At 36.1% G+C, this 25365-nt stretch overlaps 1 protein-coding gene across 3 annotated transcripts in view; it reads left to right on the forward strand.

Moving 5' to 3' along the window:
* Positions 1-4203: 4203 nt before the first annotated feature.
* The window catches only part of LOC149651190 (lachesin-like), a 39371-nt gene continuing 18209 nt past the window's right edge, over positions 4204-25365 (forward strand). For all 3 annotated transcript variants that reach the window (XM_089847992.1, XM_089847993.1, XM_089847994.1), the window contains exon 1: positions 4204-4663. In XM_089847992.1, coding sequence (XP_089704118.1) covers positions 4528-4663 — 136 coding nt within the window. In that variant the 5' untranslated portion in view covers positions 4204-4527. The remainder of the gene's footprint in view (positions 4664-25365) is intronic.

The following is a 25365-nucleotide window of genomic DNA, read 5'->3' on the forward strand; positions in this document are numbered from 1 at the left end:
CAAATGTAGTTGCGTTCATTATAAACCTCCTCGGTCATTCTACAGTTTAGGAACACATTTTTTGTCGAAATCTCAAATTTATCAGGAGTGCCACATTGTTGTCATTTTAAGATTGTATGACTTTTCCAGGTTTTCCCTGATTACTTCTTGTGATACTGCCCGACCAAGGCAAACTTTAAAAGGCTTAAAAAGTTACGCAAAAGGATCTGAAATTTGAAACTACGCTTTCATGACAACGCAAATAGTTTATAAAAGCCATGCCATTTTGATTACGTTGTTTTGAGCACATTTCATCTAAACATTACCGAAATTATTTCTGCAATCCAATTTGGTTTACGTATTTTTTAAAGCTGTTTTGCTGTTTACAAAATGTATAATCTCCATTCCAGACGGTTCCATTATCCCATCACCTAGTAAAAAATAATTTAGGACCATAAGAAAAATATTGGTTTGCACTTTAAGATGCTCTTTGATATAAAAACCAATTAGGTTAACATACGCGAATTGTTCTCGAAAAAAAACCCCGAAGATTTTGGAATGAAGGAAAGGTTTAGGTAACATAATATTATACCTTAAAACAATGACATTTCTCTAAATATAATATTAGTCTTAAAAACTAGGACTACTTGGTTTAGTGGTGTCCACTAGCGCGAACCTCTTACCCCTACGGGATTGGTTGAGATTTCACAAGCTGAGAGAGGTAAGGGTAAGGTGATGGTTCGGACTAGCAGACGCCTCAAAATAAATGGCGGGGCAGTAGTCCTCATTTTTAAGACTAATTAAATGCATAAGAGATAATTTAGTTTTAATTTACTTTTCCTTTTATATTTAGAAAGGTGCGTACGTTACCTACCATTTCTTTTAAGAAACATCTAGCAAAGATACGAAGTTAAAAATTTACTCTTCCGGTAAATTCTTTTGCTGCCTATTCATTAAACTTTTAGGATCACTGAACTTAATTATAACTTATTTAAATAATAAAACATTAAAACGGTCTTTGTACCTTCGCCGTTGATTAAGATTCAAATAATTTATTGCCGTATTAGTGACTACAAGAGATTGTCATTGACTTAGAGCTATTGGGAATAAAACTGTCCCTGTATTCATAACCACGTAACTTTCATAACGAAGGCGTGTTCATAATTACAGATAGTGTTTTGCTATAAGGTATATCCAGAATGACACATTTTTCGCATTCGCATTTCGATTTCCTTGTTTGAAAGATCGCCCTACTGACCACATTGATTCTCACTTCGCAAAGAAAACAAGTTGGGGAAGCCAAAATAAACCTCTCCGAGACGCAATTAAGTTGTTTTCTTAAATAATTAAATAAATATAATTGATATTAATTGTTTTAATCGTCATTAATTTACCTCCCGAAATTTTATATTTTAAATATACTTTAAAATAAAGAAAGATATAGAATCCATGAAGTGGCAGTTCTTTTTCTAAACAAGTTTTCAATAGTTCTGGTCTTCTGGAACAGTATTTTTCTTGAATTTCCTGTTGCAAAAAACGGTAAACTGGGAACTTTACCGGAACCGTAAGGTTTTTGGTAGGGATCGAGAAAATTACAGATTAGGGCTCCAATATGGATAGCTTGGTAAATCATCATGGACATTTTCTCGATAAAAAAACAAATGTTAAAACCGCTCCGGAAATGATGTGTATTTTTCTTGAAGATGGAGCTGAGGAAGATCTTATAGCTTTTTGTCGGACTTGGATGACAAAATATAGGAAACCGCGAGCGGTCTTAGAGCTGTCCATGACACTGTAGGTACGGGCTAAGGGGTCCCCCGATGGTCAGCCTTTAGGCCTCAGCTGCCTCATTTCCGTGGGCAACCGAATTCCAGATCATTCGGATAATGACTAATCTCATTGCATAGGAATAATAGCTTCCAATTAATATATAGAAACTACTGTATTATATAGTTCTTGTTACCTCTCCGAGTGAAGATGACGTCACGGGGAGGTAATACACTGGACGGGTCTGTATGTGTGTCTGTCACCGCGTTCGCTGTTCACAGAAAGCAATATTTGCTTCTACTACATGGGTTAAGATGTACACGGCGATCGGCTAGGGTTACGAGCAACATCTAGCCTCCCATTGGCAGGGCTTCCACCAAAGGTTGACGTTTTGGTGGACTGGTAGGTTTTAAGACGTATCTAACGTCTTTGAATCTACATATGGGAATTGGATGACAATCATGTCTTAACCCTACTTCTGATCCCCTTTTGAAAATATCATGTTCAACGTTCTTATGGTAACCTGAATATGTTCTTGCTTTTATTTACACATTTCCTCTTACCTAATGTGCCCTTTATGAAATAAAATTTGAGAACTCACCGACAAATATGTAGCATAATTAGAATTTCAGAATAATTATCCCAAGAGGGCATTTGAGTCGAAGGTACAAGTCATACCAAGCCCCCAACCAACGGCAGGGAAAGAGAAAATGGGGTATTTCCCCCTCCGAATAATTAATATTGTATCAGCATGACGCTAGATGATTCATTTCCGCGGAAAACGAGTTCTTAATTAGGTCGTCAACCCAAACCCTTGCCCTTGTCTTACACAGTTGCATAAAAAATGCCTATGTCAAAAACTACAACGAAGAAATTTATTAAATGTAATTAACTCCGGTTAGGTTAGGTAGTTGTGAACAATCTTGTATATCTGAATTTCTTCTCTTTGAAATTTGGCTTTTAAATTTTGATTGGTAAAATGTTTATGAAAAAGTCTGAATTTGTGGATTTAATATCAAGAAGTTACGTATTCAGGGTGTACAAGTTGGTAAACCAAAATAAACCTCCCCGAGGTCTATGTATAATACGGTAGTTTCGCCACATAGTCAAAAGAAAATTCATATCTTCACATATGAGACGTTTACTCTGAGAAGGGTAAGCCATTTACACTCGAAAAAAGAAATAGGGTCACCCCTTAGACCACCAGAAGGGAGGGCAACTCGGCTAATGATTATTATAACGTATGACCAGTTATAGCTCGATTTTGCTCCGAATTTGGAATTTAATATAACTGGAGTGTAAGGATTGAAAATCCTTAAGGTCGCCTTTCAAAGGCTTAACTATCGCGACACTGATCCTTCTCTCTATTCGGCCGTTTAATTGAAACAGGAGGAGGAGAAACGTCGTCCTACGTAAGCCAGTGGTACGGAGTTAGGTTTGCGAAATTACGACCTAATGGATAAATAAACAAAGGCTTTGTACGTAAATTTATATGTAAATTGTTTCCAGTAGGCGAACGAGTTAATAGTACATGCAAACATTGTACATACGCCTACACGTATCACGGATATGAAGTTCATCAACAAGGTATTAAAATGTGGTATAACTTCTAATTTCAGGATGCGTGTTTAATACCTACTGCTTAATCAGAGCAAACGTGTCCGCAGAAAGCAAACTTTGGCTTCTACTCCCATCGTTAGGATTAAGAAGTACGGGGCTATCGGATAGGGTTACGAAAAACGTCTAGCCTCGCAATGGCAGGGCTTCCAACAAAGGCTCACAAAATTGAGGGTTTTGTAGACATTTGGTATGAATAAATCGCCTTATATACCCTAAGTTTCCAAAAATTGTTAAAGAGGCATACGCTTGAATTCAAACGTCAAACAATAGCTATGTTTCAAATGATTTTAGGAATAAAGTTTCTAAAAACGACTTAACTAGAATCAAGGTAAATTAATGACGATTAAAATATTTAATATCAACTATATTTGATTATTCAAGAAAATCCTCTTAATTGCGTCTCGACTCGGAGAGGTTTATTTTGGTTTCCCAACTTGTTCAAATTTCATAACACAGTACGGAGGGATGTGCTCGGGTAGCTAAAAAAAAGACTTATTTTCTAGACCTCTTTACAATTACAAAGTTCATTATTTATAAGTGCTTTTCAAGTAATTGTTACCAAGAGTAAACCATGTATAAGTGAACTAAAGTAAACACTTTAAAATGTAAGAAATTTTCAATCTTTCTTGGTACTTTCTGAGCAAGAAATTCTTCATCAAATCGAAGCATTGAATGGAAAACGGATGTTTTATAGGATGATAGAAGGCGAAGGCGAAACGGACGGGGCCAAATATATCTCGACTGAGCTTGCGCCATACGTGTTACTCGTAAGCAACTCGCACCCGATCGACTTGCCTGCCATACTCGCGATTGCAAGCGCGTAGTACAGATGGGGAAACTCGCGTTCACGATATACACAGAGTGAACGGGCCAAAGTGAAACGGAGTTTTACAGCGCTTTATCAAACTAGGAACGAAAGGAAAACGAACTAATTGTTTCGTACCTTGTAAAGAGATAATTTATATTGTAATGAAAAGAGGAAACTGGACTAATTTAGCCATATCTAACAGACTTAATTAGTTAAGATATAAAACAGTAACGACCGTGTTAATCCTTCCAAAGTATCAAACACGATAAAACAATATATGAATAATTGAATAAGTTTCAATCCATTAAGTTTGATTTAAAGAACATGTTTCACGGACACCTATATAAATATTAATGCCGTTAACTCAAACCTGGATGGGGAATTCATCAGAAGACGTTAAACACCATTATAATAACAGCATCACTGGCATGAGACGAAAGAGGTTATTGTTCGCGGTCACCATCTGGAATATAATTTTTTGTTCGCAAGGTAAGCATCTTCTTCGAATTTTACATAATGAGTGTTGTTCCGTCTATATACTACGATGCATTTCTTTGAAATTTATATGGAAACAAGGGATATAACGATTTCTTAATAGCAAACTTCATTAAAAATAATAGTTCACTCACACTATTAAACCTCTAATGAATATTCTAATTGAATTTAAATATAAAATCGGCACTAGACAACGCTATGAACCGGAAGTTAGAAAAGGTAATACGACTAAAACACATAAGCTTCTCCCGAGCAGTTTCCCTAATCCATCTCTTCTATTAACCTGTTTTCTAAGGAAAGCTGAACAATTGCATACAGCCTTAAATATTATTATCCGAAAAAGCTGTCGAATTTGAACAGGTAAAAATGTCAAATGGAGGATATATGGTATTAGCCAAGAATTGCGTGAACACCACGATTGTGCCAAAACATTCTTTCGCAATAAGAACTTTAAGCTGTTGCTGATAGAACTTTTATTCAGAAGAATATAATCTCCACAAACAAGAAAAACATTTAAGGTATAACTCCAAAGCTTGGTGTTTTATAATCACACATAACTAAAAATTACGCACCATGCTGCTATAGTCTAAATCGCTAGTGCAAAGAGAATTTTCGCGTTACTTTTTCGCTAAGAGATTTTACATTGCTGTAAAAAATATTATGAAAAAACATGAAGGTGAAATTTAAGAGTAGTTTTCACTATAGAACGAATACACCTCTAGTACCCCGGAAGTACCATAGACAAAACTATGTTGATTCCTGGGTGGTTTGTTAAATGGTAAAGTTTTCGGCATGGAAGTAATTTACCGGCATATACGAACACCCTATAGACAAACAGAACGTGCAAACGTAGATTCTGATTTAAAATGAGGAATCAGAGAAAGGGTTGTAGAAGTAACCGGAAATCGCGTACAAGAACGTGTATCGTCACAGACTTAAAGTCTACCATATTTAAATTAGGCTTAACAAGTAAATATCTGAAAACGTTACACTCATCTATTTTAAAGGGCTACCGTCAATAATGCTACACGATTTTCAGTCAATTTCATATATACGTCCCAATTTCCCAAACGTATCCATGTATTCCCAGTCCTGAGTGAATGCGCTTTGTTGCAAACACTAAAATTCATATATTACAAACCAAGAAACATACCCAAAGCAATTTAGCCAGAAAGCAATTTTAGATGGTACATGAATACAATAAAAGAATCGAGGTTAGTCAGCCCTGATAATAAGACCACATCTTTTATCTCCGTGTGGCTATGTAAAACAAAACTAAGTTATGCGTCCATGGATTGTGTGGGGGTGACTGTGTGTGTGTGTGGAATCGAGTACACGAAAAACATGTATGTCAAAAAACTAATTATGAAAAGATCCATAACCACCTTACGACTCCCTATTGGTAAAGAATAACAGTGTTCAGTTTCCTTTGCGAGGCGACTATCGCTATCGATACTAAAGCCTCCCCATACTCAGAGGCGATTAGTCGGGGTAAGGTTGCTTTCCAAATCCCACAGAAGCCTGAAACGGCTTCAATAGATCAGTAAATTGATGGATTTCTAAGGCAAATGAAATTGTGATATTTTGTACTGAGAGATTTGTACTTTTCATGATTGTATTGATTTTCTGCGACTTGAGGAGGGATAAAAAATGTAGGCTAAACTAGAAATCTCACCTTATACTAGGGATGGCAAAAATTCCGGAATTCCGGAACATATCCGGAATTTTCCAAAAAATTTCGGTACGGAATTTTCCAAGTTGAAAACCGGAATTCCGTATCATACGGAATACCGGTTTGTACGGAATTCCGGATCATACGGGATACCGGTTTGTACGGAATTCCGGGTCATACGGGATACCGGTTTGAACGGAATACCGGATCATACGGAATACCGGTTTGTACGGAATTTCGGATCATACGGAATGTTTTCAGCCAACATTACTCAAGAATCAAGAGTAAGACACACCACTATTGTCTTCAATCTTCATCTCTTCAAATAATACAAATGGAAACCTTCCATAAACGGCGTCACACTCTAAAGGGGGGGGGGAGTTTCTGAATTTGTGACAGTCCGTGACAAGGGGGGAGGTTGGCGTAATGCTATTCGTGGCGTCACATTCAACTTTAATTTTGTTAGGAAGTCGGTGAATAAGAGGGGCGGATTGGCTCTCTTTCGTGTAAAATAATAAAAACAAAATTCTAAATTCCACCGTGGGAAACAAACTCAACAATATACAATAATAGCTAATGGTGTTTAGCCTATTTGTCTGTCCATAATTTAACAAAATTTATTTTCCTTGCCTTAATTAGTTATACATATAGCTAATGTAAGTTATAGCTATATAGTTCATGTTGATATCTCCGGTTTTGATATCGGTTAAATTCCGGATTTGGTGTCGGTGTCATTTTGGTTTTGATTCCGAAATTGAAGCCGGTTTGATTCCAGAATTGAAGCCGGTTTGATTCCGGAATTGAAACCGTTTTGATTCCGGAATTGAAACCGTTTTGATTCCGGAATTGAAACCGTTTTGATTCCGAAATTGAAACCAGATTGATTCCGGAATCAATACGGTTTGGTTCCGGAATTAAAACCGGATTGATTCCGGGATTTTTCGGAGTGTAAAAAGATTCCGGAATTCCGGTAAATTCCGGATTTGACATCGCCATCCCTACCTTATACTGCGTGGTCACTGTATCGCGAGTATGGAATTGTGCCAAATGTTTGTACACCAGATTTCTGATTTTTTATGTGAATTCCGTTGATCACTGAATGAATTCCTTGATTTCCGTGATTACGATTATTTTGGGTGATTTCCATAATCTTTACACTGATTTCCAGTTATTGCCACATATTACTTGTGATTTCTGGTTGTATACCAATGAATTCCGCATTCCGGTGAATTTTTGGTGAATTCTTCGTGAATTACGATGAATGTAGATTGATTATTTCTATGTCAACTGATTACGATTTCTATTTTGGATTTTCAAATTTATCGATTGATTATGTGTGATTGCCTCACGAAATTTGTGATTATCGAAGTGATTATAAAATATTACCAGTAAGTCACGTGATTATTTCTGATTTTCTCAAGATTTCATGTGATTTCCAGTGAAAATCGGAGATTTCTGATTACCTTTGATTACCCACAAAAATGATTGTGTTTACTGATGATTTTCTAAGAATTCTAGAAATAAAGTAATTGATTTCTGTGGTTTTGTACACCTGATTATTCAATTTTCCCTTGAAAAATGCGTATATTAATTTTCGATAAATGTGAAGAAAAATCGCTATGAAACAAGCCGCCCTCCCTTTAAGGAGTGACACACTTACATATGGTTATTTTACTCATGGTATAGTGTAAATGCGTGGATGAATATATCGTAGAAAAGGAAAAATTGATTTTCTCCACCATCTGAAAAAGACTCGTATAGAGAGAAATAAGAAGAGTGCGGTGGTGAAAGCATTCAACTAGTGTTGGCAGCACATCGCAAATATATGTTCCGGAAATATCGAAGAATTAGGTATCTGTGGTATGTCGGTTGTGTTTACTATTTACGGAATTCTTGTGGGAAAAAGGAATCGTGGAGCTACCACCCTTTTTATCTCCAGTAGTAAAAGGAACATTAACATCCGACCTAGACGGGGTACCTATTATTGTATCGTTTCAGTGGTTTTCTATGGCACAGCTAGAGTAAAGTAAAAAAAATCTTTCAACGCCGAAGCGATAAAAGAGTGAAGCTGAAACGAGACTATATTCATGCGCACGCGACACTACTTTCTTTCATATCAGGTTTAACATTGCGTATTCATTCACCTTAGCTTCTAAGTGTGGTATATTCAACAATAGACTAAAAGCAACGAAATCTAAAATATTAACGACAAGCTTTTGTGGAATTTATGTATGAATAATACGGACTGTCAATTTCTCGGAATAATTTTTTAAGAATGTCAAAATTAAATTATTAATATGAACGCGTATATCAAAATGAAATAGCATTATATTAAATAGAGAAACTAATTTATTTATCGTAATAATAATAAGTATGGCAATTCTCTCTGCTTATAGACACTGGTTTTGAATTGAACAAGAGACCATTTTAAAAAGAGAGCTCAGTGGCGTCTGCTTTATATTGAGTTGAGACTGCTCCTCCAGTATGTAAATCCAAAGACATTAGATATGGCTTCAAAGTTACCAGTCTTCTAATGTCCTTCGGTTTCAAATCATATCCAACGTTTCTGGGTCCACGTACCGTATGAAACAAGGTGGTAAACACCAGACTCCACCTCATCTGACTATCCAGGGTTTGCTTCTAAGAACTTTTTGACAAATTTCGAGGTAGTTGCTAGGAGAGGTAAAAATCATGACTGCAAATTTGAGAATAGCGGGCAAAGCGTTAATTAAAACGACTGAAAATATCTTCTGATCTATTAAGAGATGGTAATTGTAACTGGGATTTTGAGAGAATTGAATCGCCCAGTGATGCAACGCAATAAACGATCAGTATTGACGCGCGTTCGGTACATTTACTGAGCAATAACGGTTTATTTGAAAAGTGTATCGAGAACACTACAAGGTCTCTCGCTTCATCGATTTCCTTACAGCTTAAGAGTTACGCGAATAACGATATAAATCATGTTAAACGGACGTTTATGTCGAAAGGTGGCCGGTACGATATACGGGTGCTTTGCGAAGAACCAACTGATTCTTTGCTTATGATAACGAGAACTTCAGAGGAGAGTTTCACACACTGCGACGAGCGAATAGAAATGTTTGGACCAGTTTTAAATTCACGAAGTAGGGATAACTGATTCGTGTTAAGAGTTTTATCGGAGATTTCTGATTACCTTTGATTACCCACAAAAATTACTGTGTTTACTGATGATTTTCCAAAAATTCTAGAAATCAAGTAATCGATTTCTGAGGTTTTGTACACCTGAGTATTCAAGTGACTAACTCCTCGTGGAGTACATCATGATTTAAAACAGTCGTTTGATATCGTGAATTTTATAAGTTGATAAACAAGAAAAATACTGATCCTCGTAATGTCTCCCCTTCCCCAGCGCCTGGATTTAAAAAGAGCCCGTATATTTTGCATGACCTTGATATACTAGATTTATAATCTGGCCTTGCTCATGGACTGTTTCTTGTATCGAAAAAATGAACAGCTTCACTATCCCCTATAGGCCTAGAGTTAAGATTTAAGCGCTAACTCTTTAAAAAATAAAACACATACTATGCCAAACGATCGCTAAGTGAGAAAAACTTAAGCAAAAAAGCAATTTCTTCAGGACTCTTGCATAAAATATCCGTTGGCACTCTCTTCAATTGACGAGCAAATTTTTACGCTCTTATAGAGAAAAAATATCTTCTTGATTTTCTAGATATACTTTTGTAGTTGGCTGAATTAGGGCTCCGCATGCGTGTGACCTTCATTTTCATTAGGCTACTTTATATTTGAGGAAAAGTTTCTTATAGGCAGCGGGCCAATAAAGGATGAAAACGTCCGTGTGATAGAAAAACCTTTTTACCTTCCAAAGGTTTTTAAAAGAATTGTTGCCTATGCAACTTCGTTTAAAATCTGTCTTTAGAATTCCAGCCAGTATATAGGAACGGTTTTTTGTGAACAGATCCAGTAACCTTCTTCACTTGTGTGCCTGAAACACCCAGTCACCATCAAAGTAATTAAGTTGAAGTTAAAAGCAAACCAATAACCTAAAGTCCCGAACTTCTCTCCTCAAATTTCCAATTGCCTACAAGATACATGATCGGAAGGAAAAGGTCAATTGAAACGAAGCTTTCACCGATTGAAATATATCGATTCTTTGAAAGCCATCAACAACAATGCTTCAGGATATTAATTGCGCCGTCATATTATATTCCAATCATTTATTAATATTTGAGTGCCGTAGGTAGAAAGACAACAAGCTAAATTATTCAAGCTAAGAGGCTAGTGTATTTCATTTTGATAATACCAGGGTGGCAAGGGAAATACTTTGACAACGTCTTAAAAAATCAAAAATTTAGAGGCAAATTGTAGAAGGAAACAGAACTGTAATTTTAATGCGTTGGAAAATATAGGATAAATAAAAACAAAATTATGGGAAAAAGAGGGATAAATAACACCAAAATCATGGGAAATGAAGGATAAATAACATCAAAATCATAAATATCACCATTTTAAGTTTTCTTCTTGGTCATCATTTTCAAATTGAAACAAAACACTGGGTGACAAAATTATTATTATATTTAATTAGATGCACAACGAAAAGTGTTACTTTACTTACGAATTACTTTGCTTTTCTAGTCGTGGCTCGTATTCACGACTACAATATTTGTACTAATATAGGAATGTAAGTTGCTTCTTAAAGTGACACTAACAACATTTTTTCAATCATCGTTCTCTCGGTTTCCTTCCCGATTCAATCCATCTTGTCTTCTGTCATTGACGTCTGTTTTACGAGAGTTCCCGACGGACTTTATCTCTCTACGGTGGGTTGAAAGAGACTCAAGAGGAAAAAAAGTGTCAAACTCTTGTCGTCATACATTACATCTTTCAAATTCGTTTATTATCTGAAATATCCGCAGTGTCCTGTCCCGTGTTTGTGGGCGTTAAGATGAAACAATGAAAAACATTTTCGAGGTAATTTATTATCTTAATGCGTTTAATTCGACAATCAAAAAACGATTAGTGAGTAATAAGGTGAACTACTTGGAGGGTAGAAGTTTTTCGTAACCCTAGTCGATCACTGCGTACTTCTTAATCCTAACGATGGGAGTAGAATCGAAAAATTGCTTTCTGGGAACACGTTTGTTCCGATTTGCCAACTGCGATTGTGGTGACAGACACACACAAACAAGTGCAGTGTAATACCTTTCCGTGACGTCGTCGTCACTCGGAGAGGTAATAAAAGTGTGGAACTTGGTTTCAAACTGGTAATAAAGAGGATTTCAGAACTAATTGGTCAAACCAGTTCTAAATCATTCTCCGTAAGCTAACAACTTCTTAGGTCTCCTTAAATATTGCTCCATGCTGGTGAATTTCTGGAAACTAAACGAAAAAGACGTAAAGTTTATTTTCGTTTGAAGATATGGTTTGTTGAATTTACCCATCAGAACTGAACTGACTTGAACTCCTTTATCTAACGACCTAACACATTCAGTTTTTTTGGGTAAAAAAAGACTATTAGGTACAAGGAACCGCTTTGTAATACCTCCGTAACTATTCCCTGATTGGTTTAACTTCCCCGGCAATTTCCGTTGTATAAATATTTTCCAGACCTTTGCTATATTGTGATATTCGATGATTGCTTGAGATACTAAGTTTCGAATAGTGGTCTCACCTCGATAGATTGTCTTGGAGATTTTAATGTTTATTTGATATTCTGTTGACAAAAGAAGTACTGATTTTCATTTCACGAAGCCCACGAGTATCTTTATTCTATCCGTTCATCATCAAGGAGAATAAACACATTTTGACGTGCAATGTATCTGTTAACTGATAAAAGATAAAGAATTTTGATCTTAAGACATCTTGACACCTTTCGCTGAAAAGACAGTCTTTCAATAAAAGTCATAAACCGGCTTTCAATTATTCTCAAGGTGGCGTCATAAGTAACATAACAACAGTAAACATGCCAGTCAATTCAACCAGTGTGTTTCAGAGTAAATCATAATTTCCTCCAATGAATTTGTTTTTTGTCAAATCTTTCGGAGAAAGGCAAAACCATGAGGTATAAATACAAAATAGTAATATGGTCAACCCACCCTGTATAACATATGGGACCAAAGATTCCTTATGAAATTTAACTATATGGAAATGAGAAGTATTGTTATTTTGTTAGAAAGGCTTATCCAACTCAATTATTTAACTTTGTCTATCCGAGATTACCATTAATAATTTGAAAACTTTTACTAAAGTTCTGACAAGGTATTTGTGAAGAATCTCTTCCAAACGTGTTCCAAACTTTAATAATAGCCTGTAGGCCTAAAAGTTGCAAGAGCGTTTAGTTTCCCCGAATTTAATTAATTTCATACACTTGTCTACGTTAAAAGCTTTCACTTTAATTTTCGTAAGGCATTATATCAAAGGCAAATAGCAGTAACAGAGAGTGTGGTGGAGTAAAGCCATCCGTAGTGCACAGCATGATATTTAAGAAACAGAAATGGTCTACTCTTTTTTTCTACAACATCTTTGTTTCAACAATCAACACTCTTCTTTATTATTATGATATGCATTAAATCATTTACATTTCGTTGGCCAAATCTAGTAGTAAACAATTTTCGGGTTGCCAGCGTTCTTGCAAGAGTTTCCGTCCTTTGTAAAATGCATTTTACGTTGGCTTTCCTTAGTTCCTCACTTTCTGTTACTGAAATGTACCTTTGGTTGAATGTATAGCTAGCTATACGTCATTGAAATAACGGAATAAGGACCGTTAAATATATAGTTCCTATTATCGATGCCTATTCTAAACTTCACGATTTTAATTGAAATAACTCTATTGAAAGCCTTGTATTAGACTTTTTGAAAGTCGGTAAATCTAAATTGGTTTAAGAGTCGCAGATTTAATTGAGTTAGAGAGTGTATATCAAAGTTGTTTCTAATCGTAGCTTGTTCATTTCATTCACTTAAATTACAATAAATACTGAATGCAGACCAATTGACTGTAATACTACAGATTAAGTTCAACTTTCTATAGCTGGTTTGGTCTAGTCTCAGAAGTTATTGGGCTTTATCCTGGGAAGTATAAGACTGAATTATCGAAATGTTCCTAATTCCCTAAAAGACCCCCTAAGCGGATGAATTTGAATTTCGAGGCAAGGGGCGTGTTCAAAAGTTTTCCTGGTCAATACCGGCTCTTAAGTTTAGTTCAGGGCAAACAGTGCTTCTTTTATTTGGCCCACCACCAATTCTTTTAGAGATGTACATGAGTTTGATCAGAATGGCTGAACGCACTATTGAATTAGCTATTTTTCGATAGTTTCTCATTCGGTAATTCAAATCACAGACCACCCCTGAAAGTTTCATTAGTTCACTAATAATGTCGCAAGAATCAAGCCTTCAGTTTAAGACGCTAACAACCAATGGGGGCGTTGTAATCGGAACTAATAAGCAAACACATTTTTTTGAATAAGCATGGAGTCTTATACTTCTCAGGATAGAGATCGTTAACATCTACTTTTGCTTATATAAAATCTGATTTTTATTTATTTATTGGTTAGAAAATAACATTTTTTTTTTGTGACTTTATAAATGAAAAACCTAAAGACAAACAAAGAATTTTCTAAAATATGTATTTTTGACGAATTTAATTAAGAATATCACACAAAAACGAAACCCCTTATCCATATGACGTAGTTTGAGAAAAGTACCTTAAGTTACTTTGAAAAATCCGAGATAATTCCATCAGCCTGAACGTAGAATATTGATAGGTAAAAGCTGAAAAGGGTAAAGCTCATGAAAAGCAAATCCTTTTTCAGCCTACAGCAAAAATCCATTATAATCGCCGAAAATGAAAGAACCTAATTTCTAAGCAAAAGGCATTAAGTGGGTGTTAAGACCAATTTCGAAAATATCGCTTAATTTCTTTAGTTTCGAGGGTTTGTTTAGAGTGAATTATCGCGTCGTTCTTAAACAGAACTAAGTCTCTAGCATTGTGAAATAAAATATATAAAAAGTGTCATACTTATGGAACATATCTTATAAACTTATGCTCGCAGCTATAAACGTTTTAAATCGTTATTTCAAGATTGGTCCATTTGATTGATTTCCAAATGATTTAATGACGCAAACAAAAATAGATTTCAGGCATAATGTTGAAATCTAAAGTTGCACAGGTGTCCACCAAGCAAGGCGAAATTTCAAATAAAAAGCTAATACCCGTTTCGTAACTTTCCCCAATGATTAATGAATGAAATATAAAAAAACACGAAGATGTTGGAATATTTATGCGCCGTTCAATATATGCAACGCATTTTCAGTTATGAGCTGTAGAGGATCGAGTAATCGATTATTTTGGAAATAGGCTTCTTTTTGGTATTACCAGTGTTTTAAGTAAATATATTGAGTAATATCGGAAATCAATGGCATTTTCAGTATTTATATTTACCCTTTGTAAACAACTGGGTTTCGATAAAAGGATGGTTTATTGTTTATGGGTATGTACTTGCGAGAACCGATGCATATTCTCTCGAATTCGATGGCCAAATCAGGGAAACAACCATCGGAATTTATTCAAATTCAAGAGATAAATCGTGGGTATTAATTCAATTCAAGAAATATTCCGTGGGTTGCCCTGGCTATTTAATTCAATTCAAGAATAATCGAATTCGATAAATAAATCACTCGATTTCAAGAGTTACATCTTGGGTATTTTTCAATTCGAGACATAGTCTATGAAATTTATTTCAATTCAAGAGATAAATCGTGGGTATTTATTTCCGATTACTCAAATTCAAGAGATAGCTCGTTTGTTTCTACTCGAATTAAATCATACATCTGAAAATAATAATAAAACAAGTTGGGAAACCAAAATTAACGTCTCCGATTCGAGACAAAATTAAGAGGTTTTTATTCTTAAATAATTAAATATAATTGATATCGACTTGGTGACAGACAGATACACAAACCATAAAGATCAGTTTAATACCTCTCCGTGACGTTATCGTCACTCAGAGAAGTGAAAAGTTCAACTTCTGATCCAATCTGGGGTTATAGAGCCCCCTAAGCTGCTCCATTTACTATCATAACGTTTTATAACTTTGAAGTTAAAATTCATACCTACGGCAAGCCGACCCGAAGAACAAGCAAGTCGACTGGTTTATACTAAAAAAAATTAAAATTTTGCCTTCACTGCAAGCTTGAGGGCGAAACATTCTTAATTAAAAGGCAGTCGGGATATATTTAGGTATAGAAAAGAAAGTTTAAAGAGCCTTAGAAATGATTCCAGAAAAAAAGGGGTAGGAAACAACTTAATAAGGGCTAGTTAAAGAAGAGGGGTAGTTCCGGAAAACGTTATAAAAGTACTAGAGGAAATTCCACATTATTCATAAGGCGTTACAGCCTTGATGGGAAAATGGGAGCTTAGGTTGGAGGGGAAGGGAAATCTCCATTTTCATTTCATCGAAAGTTCGCCTTAGAAAACCAACGATATTCCAATTGACTGCGGAATAGACGAATTCGAACATTTACATAAGTGCCAACATGTAAACACGCTTCGATATGTAAAATTACACATTTACACGCTTTTATTTAGTTTGATTTCTCTGTCTGCGTCAAAATTTGTAAAACCTTCTTGGGTCACTTCTACCTTAGCGATTTCATCCAATTTGGTGTGAAGGTTCAAATGTGATGACAAAACATTAAAAAAGTCAACGATAAAATATTTGCCATTTTTTATAATTTACATAGAATCCTGAGTTTAGCATACGCATGAAATCAAACTCGCATATTATGACAGGGCTGTCATTTGATATTTCCACGAATCATGTAACAATATGTTCATTAAAAGTATTGGTCAGGAAATTACAATAAAATTGTTGAAAGGTAAACAAGTTAATTTTAATCGAGGTGATAAGTTTAACGTTATGAACAAGCTATAAGTGAAAATAGCATCGCCATTTTTATGACTCAGTTGTTGTAGAGAAGGTGATGTTTTGTTTTCTCTCTATCGCATGCGCCCACAGGTCATGTGAGTTGCGATGTTTCACAGTAAATTGCGCGACGGAATCCATCCCGAACTGGCTCCATTTCCTTGAATGGAAAAATCGTCTATGGTTCTAGCAAATAATTTTGTCTGGACGGAAAATAAAATCAGTTTTCCGCACGCGGTATTATCTCGAATTCCGCCAAGTGAAAATGGACTTTAAGCCTCCGAGAAAGGTCTAAAAGGGTCACGTCTTCTTGACAAAGGCCTCGGAGCTTTTCCGCTATACTTAGAGCTCTTTGCAGAATTGCCACGTAGGCGTACGCGAGCCTCTAAACTCGGGAAACAAGCTTTCAGAAAGACCACCGCTAATCGCCAAGAATAATCCTAGTGTTGCATAAGAGGCCGCCGCGGCTATTTTTCCAGAGCGAGGAAGGCTAAGTCGTTTTAATATGTACCCACTCCGGAACCTACGTTCTCAAGAACGCTACTCCAATATGTTTCCCCAAAACAGCTGCGCTGTATTCCAACCCTAAGTATGACATCGGTAAACGACTACCGCGAATTATTATTATACCGCAGACGACGCGTGTATTCTAAAGGTCTAGAGAAGCGATCGTTTATATTGTTAAACTAAAATGAGCTAATTTAAGCATATTTATTTATTTCATAAGATGAAATTGGATAAAAAAATTCTCTTTCGTTTAAAGATAAGTGTTAAAGCGGTAATTTACGCGGTATTTGGTAAATTACCGACTCACATCTCTAATAAGGTCGTATTAAAACTAGGCTATCTAGGGAAGTGGTTTAGATTGGGGGTTGATGAATGTGGTAGACTCTTAAAAGATGCACTTTCAATGCCAATATAAATTTTACAAATCAATTACGTTTTTCTCCCATCACAAATAAATAAAAAACAACTGTAAAAAACATTGAAATCTGAGAACTTTCCGCTTAAAGGATCACCTTTTAGGTATTAATATTACATCATTACTAGCGGAGTCCCTTTAAATCACAAGACCCGCAAAGTACAACACGTACACCTAGGTAGTTCTTACTGAAGAAAAATCACCTTCGGTAGTTGCGGCATAGCGCTCGAAAATAGCCTAAACATATCCGAGTAACTATTAAAGCAGTAAGCGTGATTTCAAGTCTATGTATATAAGGAAATTCTGGCCATAAGACTCTTTTATTGGAAAACAGAAGGAGTTGGGGAGAGGTTGGACAAGGGTGCATGAGAGATTCGATGAATAATTCATAGCTTTTCGTTTCTTTTTACGCACGAATTAGGCTTTCAAATTCGCGCTGCTTCGACAAACACATCCCGGGGCCAACCATATTACCCAACCACCCGCCGTCACACCACAAACCCAACCTTCTTTTAGAAAAGGGGTCGAACAGTCCCTAAAATAGTGTACGCCATTTAAATGAATTAATCACTATGGCAATTTCCATTTAGTAATTTTATTGAAGTGAATAAATATTTCATTACAACTTCATTATTTTACAACTAAGTAGAGCTCGGAATTATCTATCCAAGTCCTTTTATCTTTATCCATACTCGAAACTTATCCTCAAAACTAGTATGTTAAATAGTATTATATCCACAACTTTGTTTATAAACAATCGGTTATCCACAAATTCGTGGATAATGGATAGACAATGCCGAGCTCAACAGCTATGTCTCCTTTAATATTGCTCCATTGGGGCAATTGGCTTGCAGCCAATGAAAAACGGCATTTGACTTTCCGTTATAGTTACATAATAAAAAGCAAAGTATGAGTCTGCGGAAATAACCTATAGTATCGGTATTTTCCGTGTGTGACAGAAAGAAACGGATTTACACGCCATCCTCTATCAAACCACCCCTAACATGACTTAACCACTATGATGCCCAATGTTCTCCATTCTAAGCTAACCTAACCTAACACAACCATAAAATGTATGGGTTTGCGATGGGAACATTAAGCTACATCTTATTTCGAACAATTCCTGATATATATAGTATATACATGATTTAAATTACTTAACCACTAAGATTAACAGCCTTTCCCGTAATCATATTAACATAACCCTGCAATGCCTAAGTATGGGTATTCGTTAAAGGAATGGTTAAGGCATAAAGGGTTTTAGCTTTTAACAGTCAATAGTACTTCTGTAAAGTTAGTGGTATGACATTTTGAAATTATTAACAATAGTTTTAAATTTAAAATTAAAAGGCCCTCAGTAGAATTAGATTCATCGGTTATATTAAAAAGTATACTTAATTTCTTGGAAGGATTTTTAATACTTGGTTTTGGGTTTAACTCAAATGATTATAACCAAAAATTATGCCATAGCCATTCCTTTAAGAGGCTCGAAGATTGCTGCATCATTTGATTTCAAATAATATTAAAATAGGGTTAGCAATTTATATGACTTAACCCGCTATGAAATCCATCGTTTCCTATTACAATTTTAACACAACCCTATAATGTACAAGTATCGGTCTTTGGTAAGGGCTTATTCTTAGGTTTTTTCAAATTATTTCAAATATCCGATCCCTTCTCTTTTTTAGCAATACAAACCTTTCTCCTTTTTATCCTTTGGGAGAAAAGGGCAGGGGCCCCCAACAAGCCATGAAAAAAATGAGAAACCATTTGCCTTTAGTTTTTAAAAAAATATGGAAAATGAAATTCCCCATACCATCCATCTCATAACGCCGATTTTCTCGGTAATACTCCCAATACGATAGGGCGGCTGCCTTTTAAAACCAGTTGCAATCTTACAAGGTAATGAAAAAACCCTAGAAAAATGTACAGAGTTTTAAAAGAACTTTCGCGAGATTGCATTGGAATAAAAAAAGGGTTTCCTCCTCGGGTCTCAACAAGGTTAAGGAAACGTTTAATTTAAAATATAGTTTTTCTTTCTTTTCAAAATTAGAATATAACTTCAACGTATACTAAAAAAGAGAGATAGGACTAACTGAAAAGGAAGATAAAAAAGAGTACCTATTTCTCCTAGTGGGGTCAGTAAATATCCTTACTAACTGACCCATCAACGTTTAGCTCAAATGTTTGGCCATATTTGTAACTGATAGGGTGAACTTAGATTGAAAACATGATCGAGGTTTTAATTGATTTATAACCCATCGATGGCGCTAAAAACGGATTTTAAGGCGTTACCTAGAACGAAGGCGATAATGGTTTTCGAAAGCAGTATGACTTCACGGTACCAAGGGACAATGTTACAGTTCCATTTTCTTATGGTGTCCTGAATTCGTTCTTGCTAAGAGGCAATGGCGGCATCAATATATTTTTCAGGTATCGCATAGAGAAATTGCGCGCCTGCCTAAAGGTATAGGGCTATGAACAACACGCGGTTACTTTAGTAAACTTCAACGTAAGGACTTCTTTGGCGGTGAGCCTGTGACTGTGGTAAGTACGTTACAATCAAAGATTCAAGAGCCCGAGAAGAATTCCAATAGGATGGATGACAGACTAAACGAAAAAAAAAGAGTTCTAAGGAAGCATTTCATTCTCTGTGATATACGTTGTTCGTTCTCTTTCCTGTCGTTGGTTACAGGAAAGACAATTTCAGTTTGCGTTTCTTCTGGGCTCGTAACGAAAGGAAATGAACACGTTTTGACGGCTAGGAAGGAAATAAAAAAGCCAATTCAACGCTTGATAGTTCCGAGAAATCATGTTCTGAATCTCAAAAAGTCAAACATTCGTTAAAATACTTCCTATAGAAAAATTCAAAAGACTGAAAAAAAATCCAGAAAGTGTGTGGATCTTATAAACCTTACTAGCAATAAAGTCACCCGGCGTTGGCCGTCAGCCCGTCGGGGTTTTCGGGCTGACATTTTTAAAGATGGCGGTAAGTCCTTCCTTTCGCATCTATGGCAACCTCGTAAAAGGGGTAAACCAATGTCCGTTCGACATTAATGCATTCTGCGAATCCGACTACCACAATTGTGAACTTGTTTTGTTTGCTCTTCTCGTATTGAGCCTTCCTTACCCATTGGGAGAAATTTAAGCAGTCTCATCATCTACCTGCTAAATCTGAGTCGTTCATCATGCTCAAGAAAGAGCGGAGTTCACTTGTTCGAGTATAGTTTCCCCAAAAACGTTGAAATCAATTTCATTCTCATGAATGTTTATAGTAAAAAGTGAAGCTCAAAATCAGAGCCAATAGAGCATCATTACAAATTCTTTTAATAACAGTTTCCAAGGGTCGAGCTTAGTGATCCTTGTTTCGACGGTTCCTTTGGTAGCTAAAGTGAACCTATCTGACTATTTACAGTAAGATCTGACTATTTATACCGTAACGTTTAATGCTCGTGGAAATAAACATATTTCATCCGAATCTTCCTACTAAATAACACTGCAATGTTCCCATCTAGTAAAGTTGTCTCTAAAGAAAAAGGAGGAAATTCGTCGAGTACGTGCGAACCATACTGCGTTTTCTTCCGCGTTTTTCCGCAAGGAAGTTATCCAGATATTCTTGTAGTAGCCGAGTTTTCGGCCCTTACTCCTATCATAAGTAACGTAATAGCAATAAATCTGGCACTTCTCATTGCAGTATAATGCTAACTTTCTTAAGGAAGATTTGTAGTCATGTATGCGTAAGGGTTTTGCGTGAAAAAAAGGAAGATATAGTTAGGAACAACTCTAAAACCAAGTCAGTCCTTGGTGCTTGTTATTATCTCTGTCTCTCCAAGGGTATTACACGCCTCCAGGCAATGATTAACACTGGAGCCCATATTAAAATGAATATATACGTAATTCACGGGGTTCCTATGTTTGTGGGACCCCTGGACAAGTGAGCGTCTGACACAATGGATAAGACGGTACCAGGGGTCGCTTCTCCATTGCTTGTTTTGAGATTATAACAACATGTTTGGTTTATATCTTGTTTCACTTGGAAACACATTTTCATTATCCTGTTTTACTTATTGCTGATATGTTACTTATGGTCCTACATTGCTTTACAACAAGGAAAGTGATGAAGAAAAGCTGTTGGACAGCGAAACAATGGAGTTATCCCTCGTGTTTCTCCCTTTACCGCTCTTACTTATTCCTAACTTCGGACTACACTTCCCTATACGCACTTCCGGCGTTTGAAATAAACCAACAATTCAGAGATGGTGCGGTTGTGTAGCCTGTTTTGCCGGGAAATTAGATTTCGTCTTAGGATGAAGTTCCTGGCCAGTATATCACGTGAATCACTGTTTTAAGGGAAGAAGCGCAGTCTATGAAATAATGTCCCAAACAAATCTACTTTACCAGAATCGCGGTTACTTTTTCCTTTTCAGTAAAGAACAAGTTGAGAAATCAAAATAAACCCCTCCGAGTCGAGAAGGAATTAAGACTTTTTCTTAAATAAATAATTAAATAAATATAATTGATATTAATTATTTTAATCGTCATTAATTTACCTTAATTATAGTTAAGTCGTTTTACAAAACGTGATTTCCAAAATGATTTTAAACATCACAGCTATTGTTGACGTTTGAATTCAACCGTATACCTCTTTAACAATTTCTGGAGATTTTGGGTATATAAGACGATAAACACTGAAACAGGGTTCTGTAAATGAGGTTAGGTTATGTATTTTTTTGGTATTCGAAGGTCACTCTAAAATACAAAACGGTTATTTCTTTGCTGATCTTCCAAAGGTATTACAAAGTCATTGTCTTACGCATGTTTATCTAACTTAACTTCCTTAAATTACATAATAGCCGGTAAATGGCTGAAAATGAACTCTTTAGAATTTAAAGGGGAACTTTAAATCCCATGGTAGACGAAAGGCCCAAGAGGCCATCGGCTTCCGTTCCCTATATTTAATTAAAGTCTGCTATCTCCAAAATTTAAGTTTCTATTCTAAACGGATCTCTTGAGTTTTGATATATTGCTCCTGAAATTCCGTTGCTCATAACAATTCTAAATTTAGTAGAAGCTAAAATTAACAAAAGTGGCTCACTTGCACTAAGGTAAGTTGGTCACGTGAAAATATACGATAATTTTCTCAGTAAAGCACAGAGTTTTAGGCTGATATTTGCAATGACATATAGAAATAGGACAGTGAGTCTTTGAAGCGTAAATAAAGTTGTCTCCGAGGCAAAGTACAGGAAAACTCTCGTATGAAACCAGCTAGAGTACGCGGACAAACCAACTTACATTTAACAAGGAACAAGAGCCGTGAACAACGCAGTAGTAGATCTATTTATGTAAGAGGACCGAGCTGTGACTCGGTATCAGAGTTCCGCACATGCGCTTTCGGTGCAACACAGAGGGACAAAAATCAGGCCAGTGCGGATCACATGACGTCAGGTTTCTCGGCAGTGCGTTGAATTTAGTGCGCGTGAGAGAGAGATAGCGCTGTGCCGTTATAGTTGCCTTCCCTTCCCTATCTGACTCTCTTTCTTATACGTGCTCCCAGAGATAACGTAAAGCGCTGAACCTAAATAGAAAGCGAGAACTCACGTTGTAAACACAACACGGGGCACTACAGAAAGCTTTCATTCACCCCCGTGCCTAATTACTTTTAGTTATTTCTATTTGCATTTGATATTTGTAAAGTATTAAAACGTGAAAATTTTGGTGGTCTTTTTAAACGCGAATTATAGTACCTTCAACTTTACAACTTTTGTTTATGAGCATGCCATTAACTGGGTAGGTCTTCAGTTCAGCGAATGCATCTTCATTCCTTTCAATGGGTTGATAAAATTTTAAGTAGAGATAAAGATATTAACTTCAAAACTGTAGTAACCCCACACATTTAATTGTTGTAATTAAAAACACAAGCATAAGATTCCACTCCAAGGCAAAAAGTGCAAATACACGAAGTGGTTCTTTATTATATTAAATAAAAATGCTATCTGTTTACTGAAGTTCATTGATTTGCGTGATTTAATCTCAACTATTTTCAAAAATATCAACGTTCACGCCCCTACAAGTCATTACCTGAAACTTTGACCTTAAGTAGCGGAACGTTTAGGCAGTGTTTTGATACCTACATGTCTTCCCTTTGAGTTTAAAAGTAATTTGTTTACTTTTCAGAGAATTAACTTTTGTTTTCGAACATCATCCCTGGAGGTCGTTGAATTCTTTTAAAAATGTTTCTTAGTCCGCTTTTCGTTTTTATTTAAATAGCTAAACGAGAGAGAAAAAAACATAATTGGAAAGAAATAAGAACTGCCTCAGTAATTTGTGGGCGTTTTCGAATCTTGAAAGAATTGAATCTAATGAGCAAATTTAAGCGAGTAATCGTTTTCGAAAGACAAATGAACTCCGCTAGCCTGAAGGGAACGAGTTAAATACCTAGAAATAAGATAAGAGAGATAGATAGGTCCCTAAGCCTTTGCTATTGGTGTTAAGTGCCAACGGATAAAATTATTGGGAAAGAACGTTAAAAAAAGAAAGAAATCCCATCTCGATCTTGAGTTGCTTGCCTAATGAATAGTCGCACGGGGTCATTACGGAACGCGGGAGATGAAAATCCTTTTCGTTTATCCAAGAGCCGCCGCCTGATGAAAACCATCATCTCGTTTGACATTCATTATACTTGTATCATCAACTGCACTTATTCCCCACCTATTATGAGTGTCTCTAAAATTCAGTTTCATTTGAAGCTAATAACATTTCCCTGAGAAGTAATATACCACGAACGCATTAGCTTGTCTAATAGATTGATAAGATTTGGGTGGGTCTTAGCAAAATACTATAATAGTCACGTAATACAAGTTTCTTAGTCAGCAGTCTCTTCAGAACCAAGGCTTAATTTTCCCTGTCTGTTTCGACTTAAAGGATACCTAAAACATGGCAAATGCTTATTAAAATTATTTTCAACAATTTTTTATTAATTTCTACCATTACCATCTACCTCATGATCCTGTAAGTTTCGAATATGTTTCTTCTTCAAATTTTATGATTGGCAGCGCCAAAATTCATTTATTCAAACCCAATTTACTTGAGCTTTATAGACATGATACCTTTGATAATAAAAAAAACTATGTATCACATCAGAAGGGGATAATAGAAGAAGGATATCACTAGAGTTATGCAATTTAATCTTCCCACGCTCACCTTTTTGTTTTCTCTCGTGCTCAGCAAACTTCAGATGGTCATCGCACCGTGGGGTGAATTATGCTACGTTACCAACGCCTTCTGTATTAACGACGCTACGTTACCAACGCCTTCTGTGTTTAACGACGCTACGTTACCAACGCCTTCTGTATTTAACGACGCTACGTTACCAACGCCTTCTGTGTTTAACGACGCTACGTTACCAACGCCTTCTGTATTTAACGACGCTACGTTACCAACGCCTTCTGTATTTAACGACGCTACGTTACCAACACCTTCTGTGTTTAACGACGCTACGTTACCAACGCCTTCTGTATTTAACGACGCTACGTTACCAACGCCTTCTGTATTTAACGATGCTACGTTACCAATGTCATCTGATAAAAAATGAGTTTTTAAATTTGGATGTTTTGTGAAACTCCAAACATTTTAGGTGAGTCTGGTACTAGTTCAAAGCACGCGAGTGAAGAACGATTCTCTTCGGTTCTAAATGACATACTGTGACGGAAAGAACAATTTATCCAAGCACTTCCATGAGTTTCTTTAGTTTTTGGACGCTTAACGAATCGTTAGAAGAAAACCTTAAGAGTAGACCTATAGTAATCGCGTGGAAGAAAAACGATGGTGGGAACATCCGTAGCTGTTGCGTCTTTGATAAACCGTCTGTAGAGTTTTCTCGAGGGTAAGGCTTAAGCTTCTCTATCCTTCTCCGTTCGTTATTATTAAACCAACGCGTAGATGTTATGGGAGATACGGAATTATGGTTAGGGTGAACTTACTTCAGGATTATGTTTTCACGCGCTAACTCTTGTAAGTTGAACGTGTTTGTTCAATTACATCTAGTAAACGAAGTTTGGTTTAGGAAGGAAATAAAAATGATTACCGGGCTTCTTAAAATTTCACCCACTGTAGTGTTTGGTGCATTAAATCAATGTAGTTGAACGCAACGGCGAGTAGTTTGGCTGTCACGGAATATTCTCAT

The sequence above is a fragment of the Phalangium opilio genome, unplaced genomic scaffold (assembly GCF_054372755.1).
Source record: "Phalangium opilio isolate 3A_F unplaced genomic scaffold, DU_Popi_V2 ptg000082l_1, whole genome shotgun sequence".
Classification (NCBI taxonomy): domain Eukaryota; kingdom Metazoa; phylum Arthropoda; class Arachnida; order Opiliones; family Phalangiidae; genus Phalangium; species Phalangium opilio.